The sequence below is a fragment of the Bombina bombina genome, chromosome 3, assembly GCF_027579735.1.
Source record: "Bombina bombina isolate aBomBom1 chromosome 3, aBomBom1.pri, whole genome shotgun sequence".
Lineage (NCBI taxonomy): Eukaryota > Metazoa > Chordata > Amphibia > Anura > Bombinatoridae > Bombina > Bombina bombina.
Genome location: NC_069501.1, coordinates 227616360 through 227629938, shown reverse-complemented (window position 1 = coordinate 227629938; position 13579 = coordinate 227616360). Strand labels below are relative to the sequence as shown.

The window sequence follows — 13579 nt, the reverse complement described above, 5'->3', positions numbered from 1 at the left end:
GTAAGGAATTAAGATGTGGACTCTCCTTATATTAAGAAGGAAACAATAATTAGAGGCATGTTTGTTGACCAAACAAAATATATAGCTAATTCCAATATTGAGCACTTTAAGGATTATCCAGAATTTTTTAATTTTAACAATAAAATGCCAATGAGGACCAAAGTGACATACAATCCAAGGTGAACTCATATATAAACCTGCAAACAAGAGTTTTCGTGTGGAAACTCTCTTAAGAGGAAACTTCTAGTGGACTTGAGTTTTTCATATGAAGAGTTCAAACATAACCCAACAAGTTACTTTGAATATTAGAATATTTTATGCTATTGGGTAAACTCTTTGAAGGCAAAAGGTCTTCAAGCTGCTTACATCCCCTTCTTGCCCTTGATTTTACAGTAGTTAGGCAGGGAGAAACTGGAGTCGTGGAAAGATAGGGGAAATAAAATACACTCTGTAGAGTATTATTCTTTCACAGTATAAAGATGCTGAACAAGTAAACATATGCAAATATTACTATAAAGGAATAATGGAGGCTTTATCTTCCTTAGACCAGGATGAAACCATAGAGAAATAGGGGAATTGGTTGTAAACTCAAAAATTTAAGTCTTGTGTTCAAATTCATCATGTCATCTTCAAGAAATATATATAGTATCCGCAGCAGACAACTTGAAAGCCTACTTATCACCTTAGAACAGCTCAAGAAACATGCAGATGAAAAGATATCAACTACTGAAATATAAAGCTCTTTCTTAGGTTCATCTGAGCCAGCTAAAATAATATCCTATTGTCATGTTTAGACAACCAGTTATTCCAAGATTTCTAGAATGTTGAGTCATTTTGCTTATGGACCCCTGACTATTCTGCCCCTGAAAAAGTGGTATATGTTGATAATAAAGACAAGGGAGAGTGTAGAAACAGAATAAATGTACTTGGATAACTTAAAAAGGATATAAAAAAATAAACTTATATTCATCAACAAAGGAGTTTATTTCTTTAAACTTGAGTTGGGGATTAAACACAGTGATTAACAGTTTGTTGAATATATATATATATATATATATATATATATAAATATTCTAATTTAGCAAGAGATGGCTAATCTTTAATCTGACTGCTAGAAATTACTATAAAAAACATACTGAAAAAAACATTGGAAATGAAAACACCTTTAGGGCTGTACTCCTTAAGCCAACAGTAACCATACATTTTGCACCAATTTAAAATGCTTTAGCCGGTAGTATTTATTTGGTTTAGGAAATTAAAGTGCCAAATTAATTTTGACTGTACAGTAGAGGCCCTTGACAATTAGCATCACTAGTAACTACAAGTGCAAAAAGTAGTGACAAGTATGGGGGGGGGGGGGGGGGGGGGAGGAGACAAGTTCAAACTGAAAAATTTAAATCCTACACAAACTATAAAAGCAGGTTTGTAAAATAAGGGCTTGTGAATCTTTTTTTCAAAATATAAAAACAAAAACACACACAAGGCAATTTTACCATACTTGTATATAAAATAAAAAAACAGATTTAAGCTAAAACAAGGGACCCAAAAACATAAAATTAATTATCCCAGGGAGAAAAACAGGAAAGACGGAGAGAAGGGCAAATGGTTCTACAACTTTCTGCGTGGCTGCTAGATATGTCACAAATTAGCTGCGATAGACTAAAAAAAATAAAAAAATAAATACAGACCAAAATGAAATTGGGTAGCAAGCAAAATATCTACATGGTAGAGATATAATATATTAAACAGATTGCAAAGCCCTAGAAAGCTGTGATGTAGCTTGTGGACCTTAGGCTTGAATGAAAAATAAAATAATAGAGATACACATAGTTTAAAACAGTATGGAAATATCAAAATAGGTGCCTTCCTTTAGAAAAACAAATGTCTAGAACAATGGTACTAAATGCTCTTTAAAACTAATTAATCTTGTTTTTTTGTCAATTACTTATAACATCATAAACATGAATGCTACTCACCTGGAGTTATTGGTGATGCTGCACAAAGTCTAGAGGCTCCAGGTGCTGCAGAGGCCATTCCATCTCCAAGTGCCTGGGGTGGTGTAAGTGCCCTTGTGCCAGAAAGAGGAGAACCCACTGGCCTTGAATCATGCATGTTCAGTGGGGGGCCAAGCTGCAAGTGAGCATGTTTTCGTGACAAAGTGCTTGAAGGCTCTGGACTTGTGCAGGAGCTTGGAGGAGTAATGGCAGGCACTGGGAGCCGTTGTACACATGGCAACGGTCCAGCTGAATTCTCAGTCTTTACAATGTGGTTAGGGAGAAGAGTAGATGAGGGTGGTGTGCCAGGCCTGGGTCGAGCTTGTCGCTGAGACATAACTGAAATACCAGGACTTGGACTTGTTAGTCTTTGAGAGTCTGTTAACTGTTCTGCAGGTTCTGGGCTAATACTGTAAGTATGAGGTCCATTTAATTTGGACTCAGCAGGTCCATTTGAAGCACCACAGTTGGACAAGAGACGTGGTTTAACCACATAAGAACTATCCTCATGAAAAGATGTGGTCTGACCACTTTGACACCTACCTAAAGATGCAGAAAGAGGACCATCAGTGTGCGGATGAGAGTTTGTAACTGTCCCATCAGATGTTATAACTGGCTTCATGTCCAAAGTCTCTGCATTATCTGAACTCCAAGACGTAGACATCTGCTTAGCAGACAAATGTTTCAATATGCTGCACTGAAGTGCAACAACACTACGAAGCCACTGATAAATGAAACACAAATTATAAAATGCATTAAATTAGCAATTCATTAGATAGCATACTTAAAGAGACAGTCTAGTCAAAATTAAACTTTCATGATTCAGATAGGGCATGCAATTTTAACAACTTTACAACTGACTTTTATCATTAAATTTGCTTTGCTCCCTTGGTAGCATTTTTGAAAAGCTAAACCTAGGCAGGCTCAACCTGATTTCTAAAACCGTTGAAAACCGCCTCTTAGCTCTGAGCATTTTGAAAGTTTTTCACAGTTAGACAGTAATAGTTCATGTGTGTCATATAGATAACATTGTGCTCACTCCCGTAGAGTTATTTAGGAGTCTGCACTGATTAGTCAAACTGTATATCTGTCAAAAGCACCGAGACAAAGGGGGCATCCTGCATAGGCTTAGATACAAGGCAATCACATAAGTAAAACATTTATATATTTTTAAAAATATTTATTTATATATACCAACAGTGCAGGAAAGTTAAACATGTTATGTTTACAATATCCGTACACCTCACAGGGTGTCATAAGTCAAAAAAAGAACAAAACAATAAAAAACAAGGAATATAATCAAGGAATAATATAATAATATATGCCCGTTCCATCTATCTTGCATTTGAGAACAATAAACTAAATCAAGGGTAAAACTCATTTTACACTGTTGGTGGATTTTAATTTAAATAAAATAATCCTAACTTGAGAGAAAGGGGGGAAAAAAGGGGGGGGAATGGGTCTCTCTCCCCCACTCCCAGCATCTCACCCCCCCCACAGCCCCAAACCTCCCCAAGGACCTGTGCGGACCCAGGCGCCCATCCTCTTAGTGGGATACTTCTAACTGACTCCCTGTATCCCGATATCCAGTCTGCCGGGAAAAGTCACCTAACAAAACCAGCTCAGAAAAACTGTCTGAGCTCAAAAATGGATATAAAATAGTCTTCTGGATGCATAACTAATAAGTCTTAATTATTGGTAACCATCCTATCAAAAATCTCCTAATTTCCCTTTCTTTTGCTTCTCTAAAATGGAAGGATTCAAATATTATTTGAATCTGGATTTCTTTAATGAAAATAGAGAGGCCTGGTATCTTTTTTGCTTTCCAGTTTTTTTTTAATATAAGTTGTCTGATGAGCAAAATAATTGTATTCAGGATATTTCTCTGCAATGGGGACTCATGGATGGCACAGTTAAGAAAGAAGATGCCTTCTGAGTCAAGATGAATATTTACTTTGTATAATCTATTAATCCAAAAAACGACCTTCTTCGAAAACTGCCCAATCTTGGGACATGACCAGAATATATGCAAAACATCTGCATTTGTATGTACAAAGCGTGGACAGGAAAAGATTGGACTAGGATACATTTTTGACATTTTGAAAGGTGTACAATAAAAATTATTAATACGTTTCATATGTCCTTCTTTCCAACTCATTGGTATTCGACATTTATTTAATGCTTTAAAACTAGCCTTAATTTTTTCCTGATCTACATTTAAAAATAGTTGCCTCCATTTTTCATTAAGTTTTTCCATGAAAGATTGACTTTGTTTAGCCAGCATAATACTATATAGTAAAGAAATTGAAGGGGCCTTGACTCCAAAATTAGCAATACAGGATCTAATCTCAGACCATGCAGCGGTCCCACTACCACTCCACATTTTTGCATTGATAAAATGGCATACTTGTAGATAGGCATATAAATTATTACTCTGTAAATCAAACTGTCGCATTAAATTGTCGAAAGAGATTATTTGTCCTTCATCTGTTAAGAAATGGTATACTGACTTAAGACCCTTAACTAGACCACGTTCTGAATACCTCCTGATTATTCCCCGAGGGAAATTCTGGGTGACCTATTATAGGTAAGTACTCTGAAAAAGAGTAATCTATACCTATTAAAATACAAAATTTATGCCATGCGATAATTATATTCTTAAAAGAGATTAAACTCTGTATATTACTTGGTAATTCTCTAGGGGAAATATGTAATAAGGCTTTTACCGAGAAGGGGAAAACAAGAAAATTTTCAATTTCCTCTGTAGAGAACCAATTAGTTTCTGCTAGCCAATCTATAGAAATTTTAACTAAAGCTACAAGGTTATAGAACTTAATGTTAGGCAATGCCAAACCGGCAGATTCACGTGTTTGCATCAGTTTCTCTAATGCAATGCGCAATTTTTTCTTACCAAGCCAGATAAATTTCGAAAAGCTGGTATTTAATTTCCGAAGGTCTGCTTTATTTAGTATTAATGGTAAATTCTGTAATGGGAAGAGAAGCCACGGGAAGAGAAGCCGCAGGAAAATAATCGTTTTAATAAGGGTAATCTTAGCTGAAATAGACAGCGGGAATGCAACCCAAAGTTACAAATCTGTTTGAATTTTCTGTAGCAATGGATTAAAATTAAGTCCATACCATTTTAATGGGTTCCTATGTAAATATATCCCAAGATATCTAAGAGAGTCCACTTCCTTAAACACTGTTTGCTATATTATAACCAGTTTTATGTATCCACATCAATTCACTTTTATTGTAGTTCATCTTGTAGCCTGAAAACGAGCTAAAGAAATTCAAACACTCTAGTACTAGTGGGATAGCCTTGGTTGTGTTATGGAGACAAATTAAAAGGTCATCAGCATACAATAGTGTTTTGAGGGCAATTTTGCCCACAGAAATACCCTATAGCTTATCTCTTAACCAGATAGCAAGAGGTTCTAATGCGAAATTGAAGAGAAGGGGAGACAAAGGACAACCTTGTCTGGTACCTTTTTTTAACCTTATCCCAGGTGTTAGAGTATTATTAATTTTAAAAAAAAGAAATCGGGCTATTATATAGGTTACGTACAAAATGAACAAACTGGTTTTTAAAACCAAATTTTTCAAGTGTCTGGAATAGATATTCCCACTCAATAGAGTCGAATGCCTTAACCGTGTCAAGGGTTAAAAGTGCTGTATCATGTTTATATTGTTTACCATTGCCTCTACTTATATTCCATATATAATCCAAAAGAGTAATAATTTTCTGCATATTTTTAGATGCATTTCTTGAAGCCATAAACCCTGTCTGGTCAGGATGGATAATTTTTTCAAGGCATAACAAATCTAGATGCTATAATAGAGGTTAATAGCTTATAGTCTGTATTGAGCACCAATATTGGTCTATATGAGGCTGGGTCCTCTAAGTTTATATCCTTTTCGGGGATTAAAGAGATGTTGTCTGCAGAAAAATACTCTGAAGGTGGATTACTTGCAGTAAAAGTAAATTTATGCTTACCTGATAAATTAATTTCTTCTACGATACGACAAATCCACGGATTTCATCCTTACTTGTGGGATATTAACCTGCCGCAAACAGGAAGTGGCAAAGAGCACCACAGCAGAGCTGTATATATAGCTTCTCCCTTCCCTCCACCCCCAGTTATTCAACCAAAGGTTTAGGAAGAGAAAGGAAAAGCTAAAGGTGCAGAGGTGACTGAAGTTATAAAAAATAAAACAATCTAAATCTGTCTGAAAAATGACAGGGAGGGCCGTGGACTGGGCGTATCGTAGAAGAAATTTATCAAGTAAGCATAAATTTACTTTTCTTCTACAAGATACGACGAGTCCACGGATTTCATCCTTACTTGTGGGATACAATACCAAAGCTACAGGACACGGATGAAACGGGAGGGACAAGACAGAGACCTAAACGGAAGGCACCACTGCTTGAAGAACTTTTCTCCCAAAAACAGACTCAGAAGAAGCAAAAGTATCAAATTTGTAAAATTTGGAAAAAGTATGAAGAGACGACCAAGTCGCAGCCTTGCAAACCTGTTCAACAGAAGCATCGTTTTTAAAAGCCCATGTGGAAGCCACAGCCCTAGTAGAATGAGCCGTAATTCTTTCAGGAGGCTGCTGTCCAGCAGTCTCATATGCCAGGCGGATGATACTCTTCAGCCAAAAAGAAAGAGGTAGCCGTAGCTTTCTAACCCCTACGCTTTCCAGAATAAACAATGAAGATGATTGACGGAAATCCTTAGTCGCCTGCAAGTAAAACTTCAAGGCACGGACCACGTCCAGGTTATGCAACTTACGCTCCTTCTTAGAAGAAGGGTTAGGACACAAGGAAGGAACAACAATTTCGTGATTAATATTCTTATTTGAAACAACCTTAGGAAGGAATCCAGGTTTGGTACGCAAAACCACCTTATCAGAATGAAAGATAAGATAAGGCGAATCACATTGTAACGCTGAAAGCTCAGAAACTCTACGAGCAGAAGAAATAGCAACCAAAAACAAAACTTTCCAAGATAACAATTTAATATCTATGGAATGCATGGGTTCAAACTAAATTCAAACTCCAAGGTGGAGCAATAGGTCTAAATACAGGCTTAATTCTGGTTAGAGCCTGACAAAAAGACTGAACATCTGGAACATCTGTCAAACGTTTGTGAAGCAAAATTGACAAGGCAGAAATCTGTCCCTTTAAGGAACTTGCTAACCCTTTCTCCAATCCTTCTTGGAGAAAAGACAAAATCCTAGGAATCCGAACCTTACTCCATCCATGAGTAACCCTTGGATTCACACCAAAAAAGATATTTATGCCATATCTTATGATAGATCTTTCTAGTGACAGGCTTACGTGCCTGTATCAAAGTATCAATGACCGAATCTGAGAATCCCCGCTTAGATAAAATCAAGCGTTCAATCTCCAAGCAGTCAGCTGCAGAGAACTGAGATTTGGATGTTGGAAAGGTCCTTGAATGAGAAGGTCCTGTCTCAATGGAAGTTTCCACTAGATCCGCATACCAAGTCCTGCGAGGCCACGCAGGCGTGATCAGAATTACCGGAGCTCTCTCCTGTTTGATCCGAGCAATCACGCGTGGAAGGAGAGGAAATGGTGGTAAGACATAAGCTAGGCTGAACGACCAAGGCACTGCCAAGGCATCTATCAGTTCGGCCTGAGGATCCCTCGACCTGGATCCGTATCTTGGAAGCTTGGCATTCTGACGAGATGCCATCAGATCCCATTCCAGTTTGCCCCATCAGAGAATCAGTGAGGCAAACTCCTCCGAGTGGAGTTCCCACTCCCCCGGATGAAATGTCTGTCGACTTAGAAAATCTGCTTCACTGTTCTCTACTCCTGGGATGTAGATTGCCGACAGATAACGAGAGGGCCTCTGCCCATCGAATTATCTTGGATACTTCTATCATCGCCAAGGAACTCCTCGTTCCTCCCCGATGATTGATATAAGCCACAGTCGTGATATTGTCTGACTGGAATCTGATGAAATTGGCCGAAGCCAACTGAGGCCATGCCTGAAGCGCATTGAATATTGCTCTCAATTCCAGAATATTGATTGGAAGTAGAGACTCCACTTGAGTCCATACACCCTGAGCCTTCAGGGAATTTCAGACTGCACCCCAGCCCAGTAGGCTGGTGTCCGTTGTCACTATCACCCACGAGGGTCTGCGGAAACACGTCCCCTGGGACAGATGATCCGGCGACAACCACCAAAGAAGAGAGAGTCTCTTGATCCAGATTTATCTGAGGAGATAAATTCGCATAGTCCCCATTCCACTGTCCGAGCATGCACAGCTGCAGTGGTCTGAGATGAAAACGAGCAAACGGAATGATGTCCATTGCCGCTACCATTAATCCAATTACCTCCATACACTGAGCCACTGATGGCCGAGGATTGGACTGAAGGGCTCGGCAAGTATTTAGAATCTTTGAATTTCTGACCTCCGTCAGAAATATCTTCATGGATACCGAGTCTATCAGAGTTCCCAAGAAGGGAACCCTTGTCCGTGGAACTAGTGAACTCTTTTCTAGGTTCACCTTCCATCCCTGAGTTCTCAGAAAAGACAACAATGTGTCTGTATGAGATTTCGTCAGATGATAACTTGACGCCTGAATCAAAATATCGTCCAGATAAGGCACCACTGCTATGCCCCGCAGCCTGAGAACCGCCAGAAGGGACCCTAGAACCTTCGTGAAGATCCTGGGTGCTGTGGCCAACCCGAAGGGAAGAGCCACAAACTGAAAATGTTTGTCCAGGAAGGCAAACCTTAGGAACTGATGATACTTGTGAATAGGAACATGAAGGAATGCATCCTTCAAGTCCACGGTAGTCAAATATTGACCCTCCTGGATCATTGGTAAAATTGTTCGGATGGTCTCCATCTTGAAGGATGGAACTCTGAGAAACTTGTTTAGACTCTTGAGGTCTAAAATAGGTCTGAACGTTCCCTCTTTTTTGGGTACTACAAAAAGATTAGAGTAAAATCCCTGTCCCTGTTCTAGTCTTTGAACGGGACGAATTACTCCCATAGTGGAGAGGTCTTTTACACAACGTAAGAATGCCTCTCTTTTTATCTGGTCTACAGACAATCGCAAAAGAAGAAATCTCCATGTGGAAGCCACAGCCCTAGTAGAATGAGCCGTAATTCTTTCAGGAGGCTGCTGTCCAGCAGTCTCATATGCCAGGCAGATGATACTCTTCAGCCAAAAAGAAAGAGGTAGCCGTAGCCCTACTGACTATAAATATAAAATATAAAATGTCAAGTGTCTACTGCTTCCCTTGCAGGGAAAAAATGTCAGCCAGTTATGATATACAAAGTCTCCTCAGAAATAAAAGACTGAACATACATCAATGCTGCTTGTAGCATGACACCATTCTCCACACTGAAGATTTCTCTTGCACTATCTTCATAAGCTCTGTGGGAACCAACATGGATCTTAGTTACATCTGCTAAAATCATCAACCTCAGGGCAGAAATCTTCTTCTCCATATCTCCCTGAGGAAAATAGTACTCACCGGTACCATTTAAAATAAAAAACTTCTTGATTGAAGAATCTAAAACTAACACCTCACTTTACCTCTTCCTATTACTAACACAGGCAAAGAGAATGACTGGGGGTGGAGGGAAGGGAGGAGCTATATATATGTACAGCTCTGCTGTGGTGCTCTTTGCCACTTCCTGTTAGCAGGAGGTTAATATCCCACAAGTAAGGATGAAATCCGTGGACTCGTCGTAATCTTGTAGAAGAAAGTAGTTATTGAAAAGCTTTTCAAGAGTGGGTTTAATTTCTTCCGCTAATATTTTGTAATACTCTGCTGGGAGGCAATCCGGACCTGCTGCCTTATTTAGTTTAGCTTTTTCTATTGCTTCCCCATTCTCTTCAGCTGAGATAGGGGCGTTGAGCCTCTCAAGAAGAACTTTTACTACCCTAGGTATTTTAATTTGTGCCCAGAATTTTTCTTGACTCAGGCTATTATTGCTAGTATTTGTGTATAACTTCTGATAAGAATAGAGAATCATGCTAATATCCGTAGGTTCTGAGTTTCTCTTATCTCTATCTTTAATTGCTAAGATATAATTATTTTTTTTCCTGTTCTTAACTAGTTTTGCAAGATATTTGGCGGAACACCCATGATAAACTTTAAACCGTAAATTTAGTTTTGTTTCCTCTTCTAGAGATTTCGGTTTTAAAAAACAGAATTTATGTTTACCTGATAAATTACTTTCTCCAACGGTGTGTCCGGTCCACGGCGTCATCCTTACTTGTGGGATATTCTCTTCCCCAACAGGAAATGGCAAAGAGCCCAGCAAAGCTGGTCACATGATCCCTCCTAGGCTCCGCCTACCCCAGTCATTCGACCGACGTTAAGGAGGAATATTTGCATAGGAGAAACCATATGGTACCGTGGTGACTGTAGTTAAAGAAAATAAATTATCAGACCTGATTAAAAAAACCAGGGCGGGCCGTGGACCGGACACACCGTTGGAGAAAGTAATTTATCAGGTAAACATAAATTCTGTTTTCTCCAACATAGGTGTGTCCGGTCCACGGCGTCATCCTTACTTGTGGGAACCAATACCAAAGCTTTAGGACACGGATGAAGGGAGGGAGCAAATCAGGTCACCTAAATGGAAGGCACCACGGCTTGCAAAACCTTTCTCCCAAAAATAGCCTCAGAAGAAGCAAAAGTATCAAACTTGTAAAATTTGGTAAAAGTGTGCAGTGAAGACCAAGTCGCTGCCCTACATATCTGATCAACAGAAGCCTCGTTCTTGAAGGCCCATGTGGAAGCCACAGCCCTAGTGGAATGAGCTGTGATTCTTTCGGGAGGCTGCCGTCCGGCAGTCTCGTAAGCCAATCTGATGATGCTTTTAATCCAAAAAGAGAGAGAGGTAGAAGTTGCTTTTTGACCTCTCCTTTTACCGGAATAAACAACAAACAAGGAAGATGTTTGTCTAAAATCCTTTGTAGCATCTAAATAGAATTTTAGAGCGCGAACAACATCCAAATTGTGCAACAAACGTTCCTTCTTTGAAACTGGTTTCGGACACAGAGAAGGTACGATAATCTCCTGGTTAATGTTTTTGTTAGAAACAACTTTTGGAAGAAAACCAGGTTTAGTACGTAAAACCACCTTATCTGCATGGAACACCAGATAAGGAGGAGAACACTGCAGAGCAGATAATTCTGAAACTCTTCTAGCAGAAGAAATTGCAACTAAAAACAAAACTTTCCAAGATAATAACTTAATATCAACGGAATGCAAGGGTTCAAACGGAACCCCCTGAAGAACTGAAAGAACTAAATTGAGACTCCAAGGAGGAGTCAAAGGTTTGTAAACAGGCTTGATTCTAACCAGAGCCTGAACAAAGGCTTGAACATCTGGCACAGCTGCCAGCTTTTTGTGAAGTAACACAGACAAGGCAGAAATCTGTCCCTTCAGGGAACTTGCAGATAATCCTTTTTCCAATCCTTCTTGAAGGAAGGATAGAATCCTAGGAATCTTAACCTTGTCCCAAGGGAATCCTTTAGATTCACACCAACAGATATATTTTTTCCAAATTTTGTGGTAAATCTTTCTAGTTACAGGCTTTCTGGCCTGAACAAGAGTATCGATAACAGAATCTGAGAATCCTCGCTTCGATAAGATCAAGCGTTCAATCTCCAAGCAGTCAGCTGGAGTGAAACCAGATTCGGATGTTCGAACGGACCCTGAACAAGAAGGTCTCGTCTCAAAGGTAGCTTCCAAGGAGGAGCCGATGACATATTCACCAGATCTGCGTACCAAGTCCTGCGTGGCCACGCAGGAGCTATCAAGATCACCGACGCCCTCTCCTGATTGATCCTGGCTACCAGCCTGGGGATGAGAGGAAACGGCGGGAACACATAAGCTAGTTTGAAGGTCCAAGGTGCTACTAGTGCATCCACTAGAGCCGCCTTGGGATCCCTGGATCTGGACCCGTAGCAAGGAACTTTGAAGTTCTGACGAGAGGCCATCAGATCCATGTCTGGAATGCCCCACAGCTGAGTGACTTGGGCAAAGATTTCCGGATGGAGTTCCCACTCCCCCGGATGCAATGTCTGACGACTCAGAAAATCCGCTTCCCAATTTTCCACTCCTGGGATGTGGATAGCAGACAGGTGGCAGGAGTGAGACTCCGCCCATAGAATGATTTTGGTCACTTCTTCCATCGCCAGGGAACTCCTTGTTCCCCCCTGATGGTTGATGTACGCAACAGTTGTCATGTTGTCTGATTGAAACCGTATGAACTTGGCCCTCGCTAGCTGAGGCCAAGCCTTGAGAGCATTGAATATCGCTCTCAGTTCCAGAATATTTATCGGTAGAAGAGATTCTTCCCGAGACCAAAGACCCTGAGCTTTCAGGGATCCCCAGACCGCGCCCCAGCCCATCAGACTGGCGTCGGTCGTGACAATGACCCACTCTGGTCTGCGGAATGTCATCCCTCGTGACAGGTTGTCCAGGGACAGCCACCAACGGAGTGAGTCTCTGGTCCTCTGATTTACTTGTATCTTCGGAGACAAGTCTGTATAGTCCCCATTCCACTGACTGAGCATGCACAGTTGTAATGGTCTTAGATGAATGCGTGCAAAAGGAACTATGTCCATTGCCGCTACCATCAACCCGATCACTTCCATGCACTGAGCTATGGAAGGAAGAGGAACGGAATGGAGTATCCGACAAGAGTCTAGAAGTTTTGTTTTTCTGGCCTCTGTCAGAAAAATCCTCATTTCTAAGGAGTCTATTATTGTTCCCAAGAAGGGAACCCTTGTTGACGGAGATAGAGAACTCTTTTCCACGTTCACTTTCCATCCGTGAGATCTGAGAAAGGCCAGGACAATGTCCGTGTGAGCCTTTGCTTGAGGAAGGGACGACGCTTGAATCAGAATGTCGTCCAAGTAAGGTACTACAGCAATGCCCCTTGGTCTTAGCACAGCTAGAAGGGACCCTAGTACCTTTGTGAAAATCCTTGGAGCAGTGGCTAATCCGAAAGGAAGCGCCACGAACTGGTAATGTTTGTCCAGGAATGCGAACCTCAGGAACCGATGATGTTCCTTGTGGATAGGAATATGTAGATACGCATCCTTTAAATCCACCGTGGTCATGAATTGACCTTCCTGGATGGAAGGAAGAATAGTTCGAATGGTTTCCATCTTGAACGATGGAACCTTGAGAAACTTGTTTAAGATCTTGAGATCTAAGATTGGTCTGAACGTTCCCTCTTTTTTGGGAACTATAAACAGATTGGAGTAGAACCCCATCCCTTGTTCTCTTAATGGAACGGGATGAATCACTCCCATTTTTAACAGGTCTTCTACACAATGTAAGAATGCCTGTCTTTTTATGTGGTCTGAAGACAACTGAGACCTGTGGAACCTCCCCCTTGGGGGAAGTCCCTTGAATTCCAGAAGATAACCTTGGGAGACTATTTCTAGCGCCCAAGGATCCAGAACATCTCTTGCCCAAGCCTGAGCGAAGAGAGAGAGTCTGCCCCCCACCAGATCCGGTCCCGGATCGGGGGCCAACATTTCATGCTGTCTTGGTAGCAGTGGCAGG

General features: G+C 40.6%; 1 protein-coding gene across 1 annotated transcript in view; it reads right to left on the bottom strand.

The window, feature by feature from the left end:
• PHF12 (PHD finger protein 12) overlaps positions 1–13579 on the bottom strand; it is a gene marked incomplete in the record, with an annotated part of 410674 nt that overhangs the window by 139664 nt on the left and 257431 nt on the right. The window contains 1 exon segment of the mRNA XM_053706179.1: positions 1977–2718. Within this exon segment, the coding sequence (XP_053562154.1) occupies positions 1977–2718 (742 nt within the window).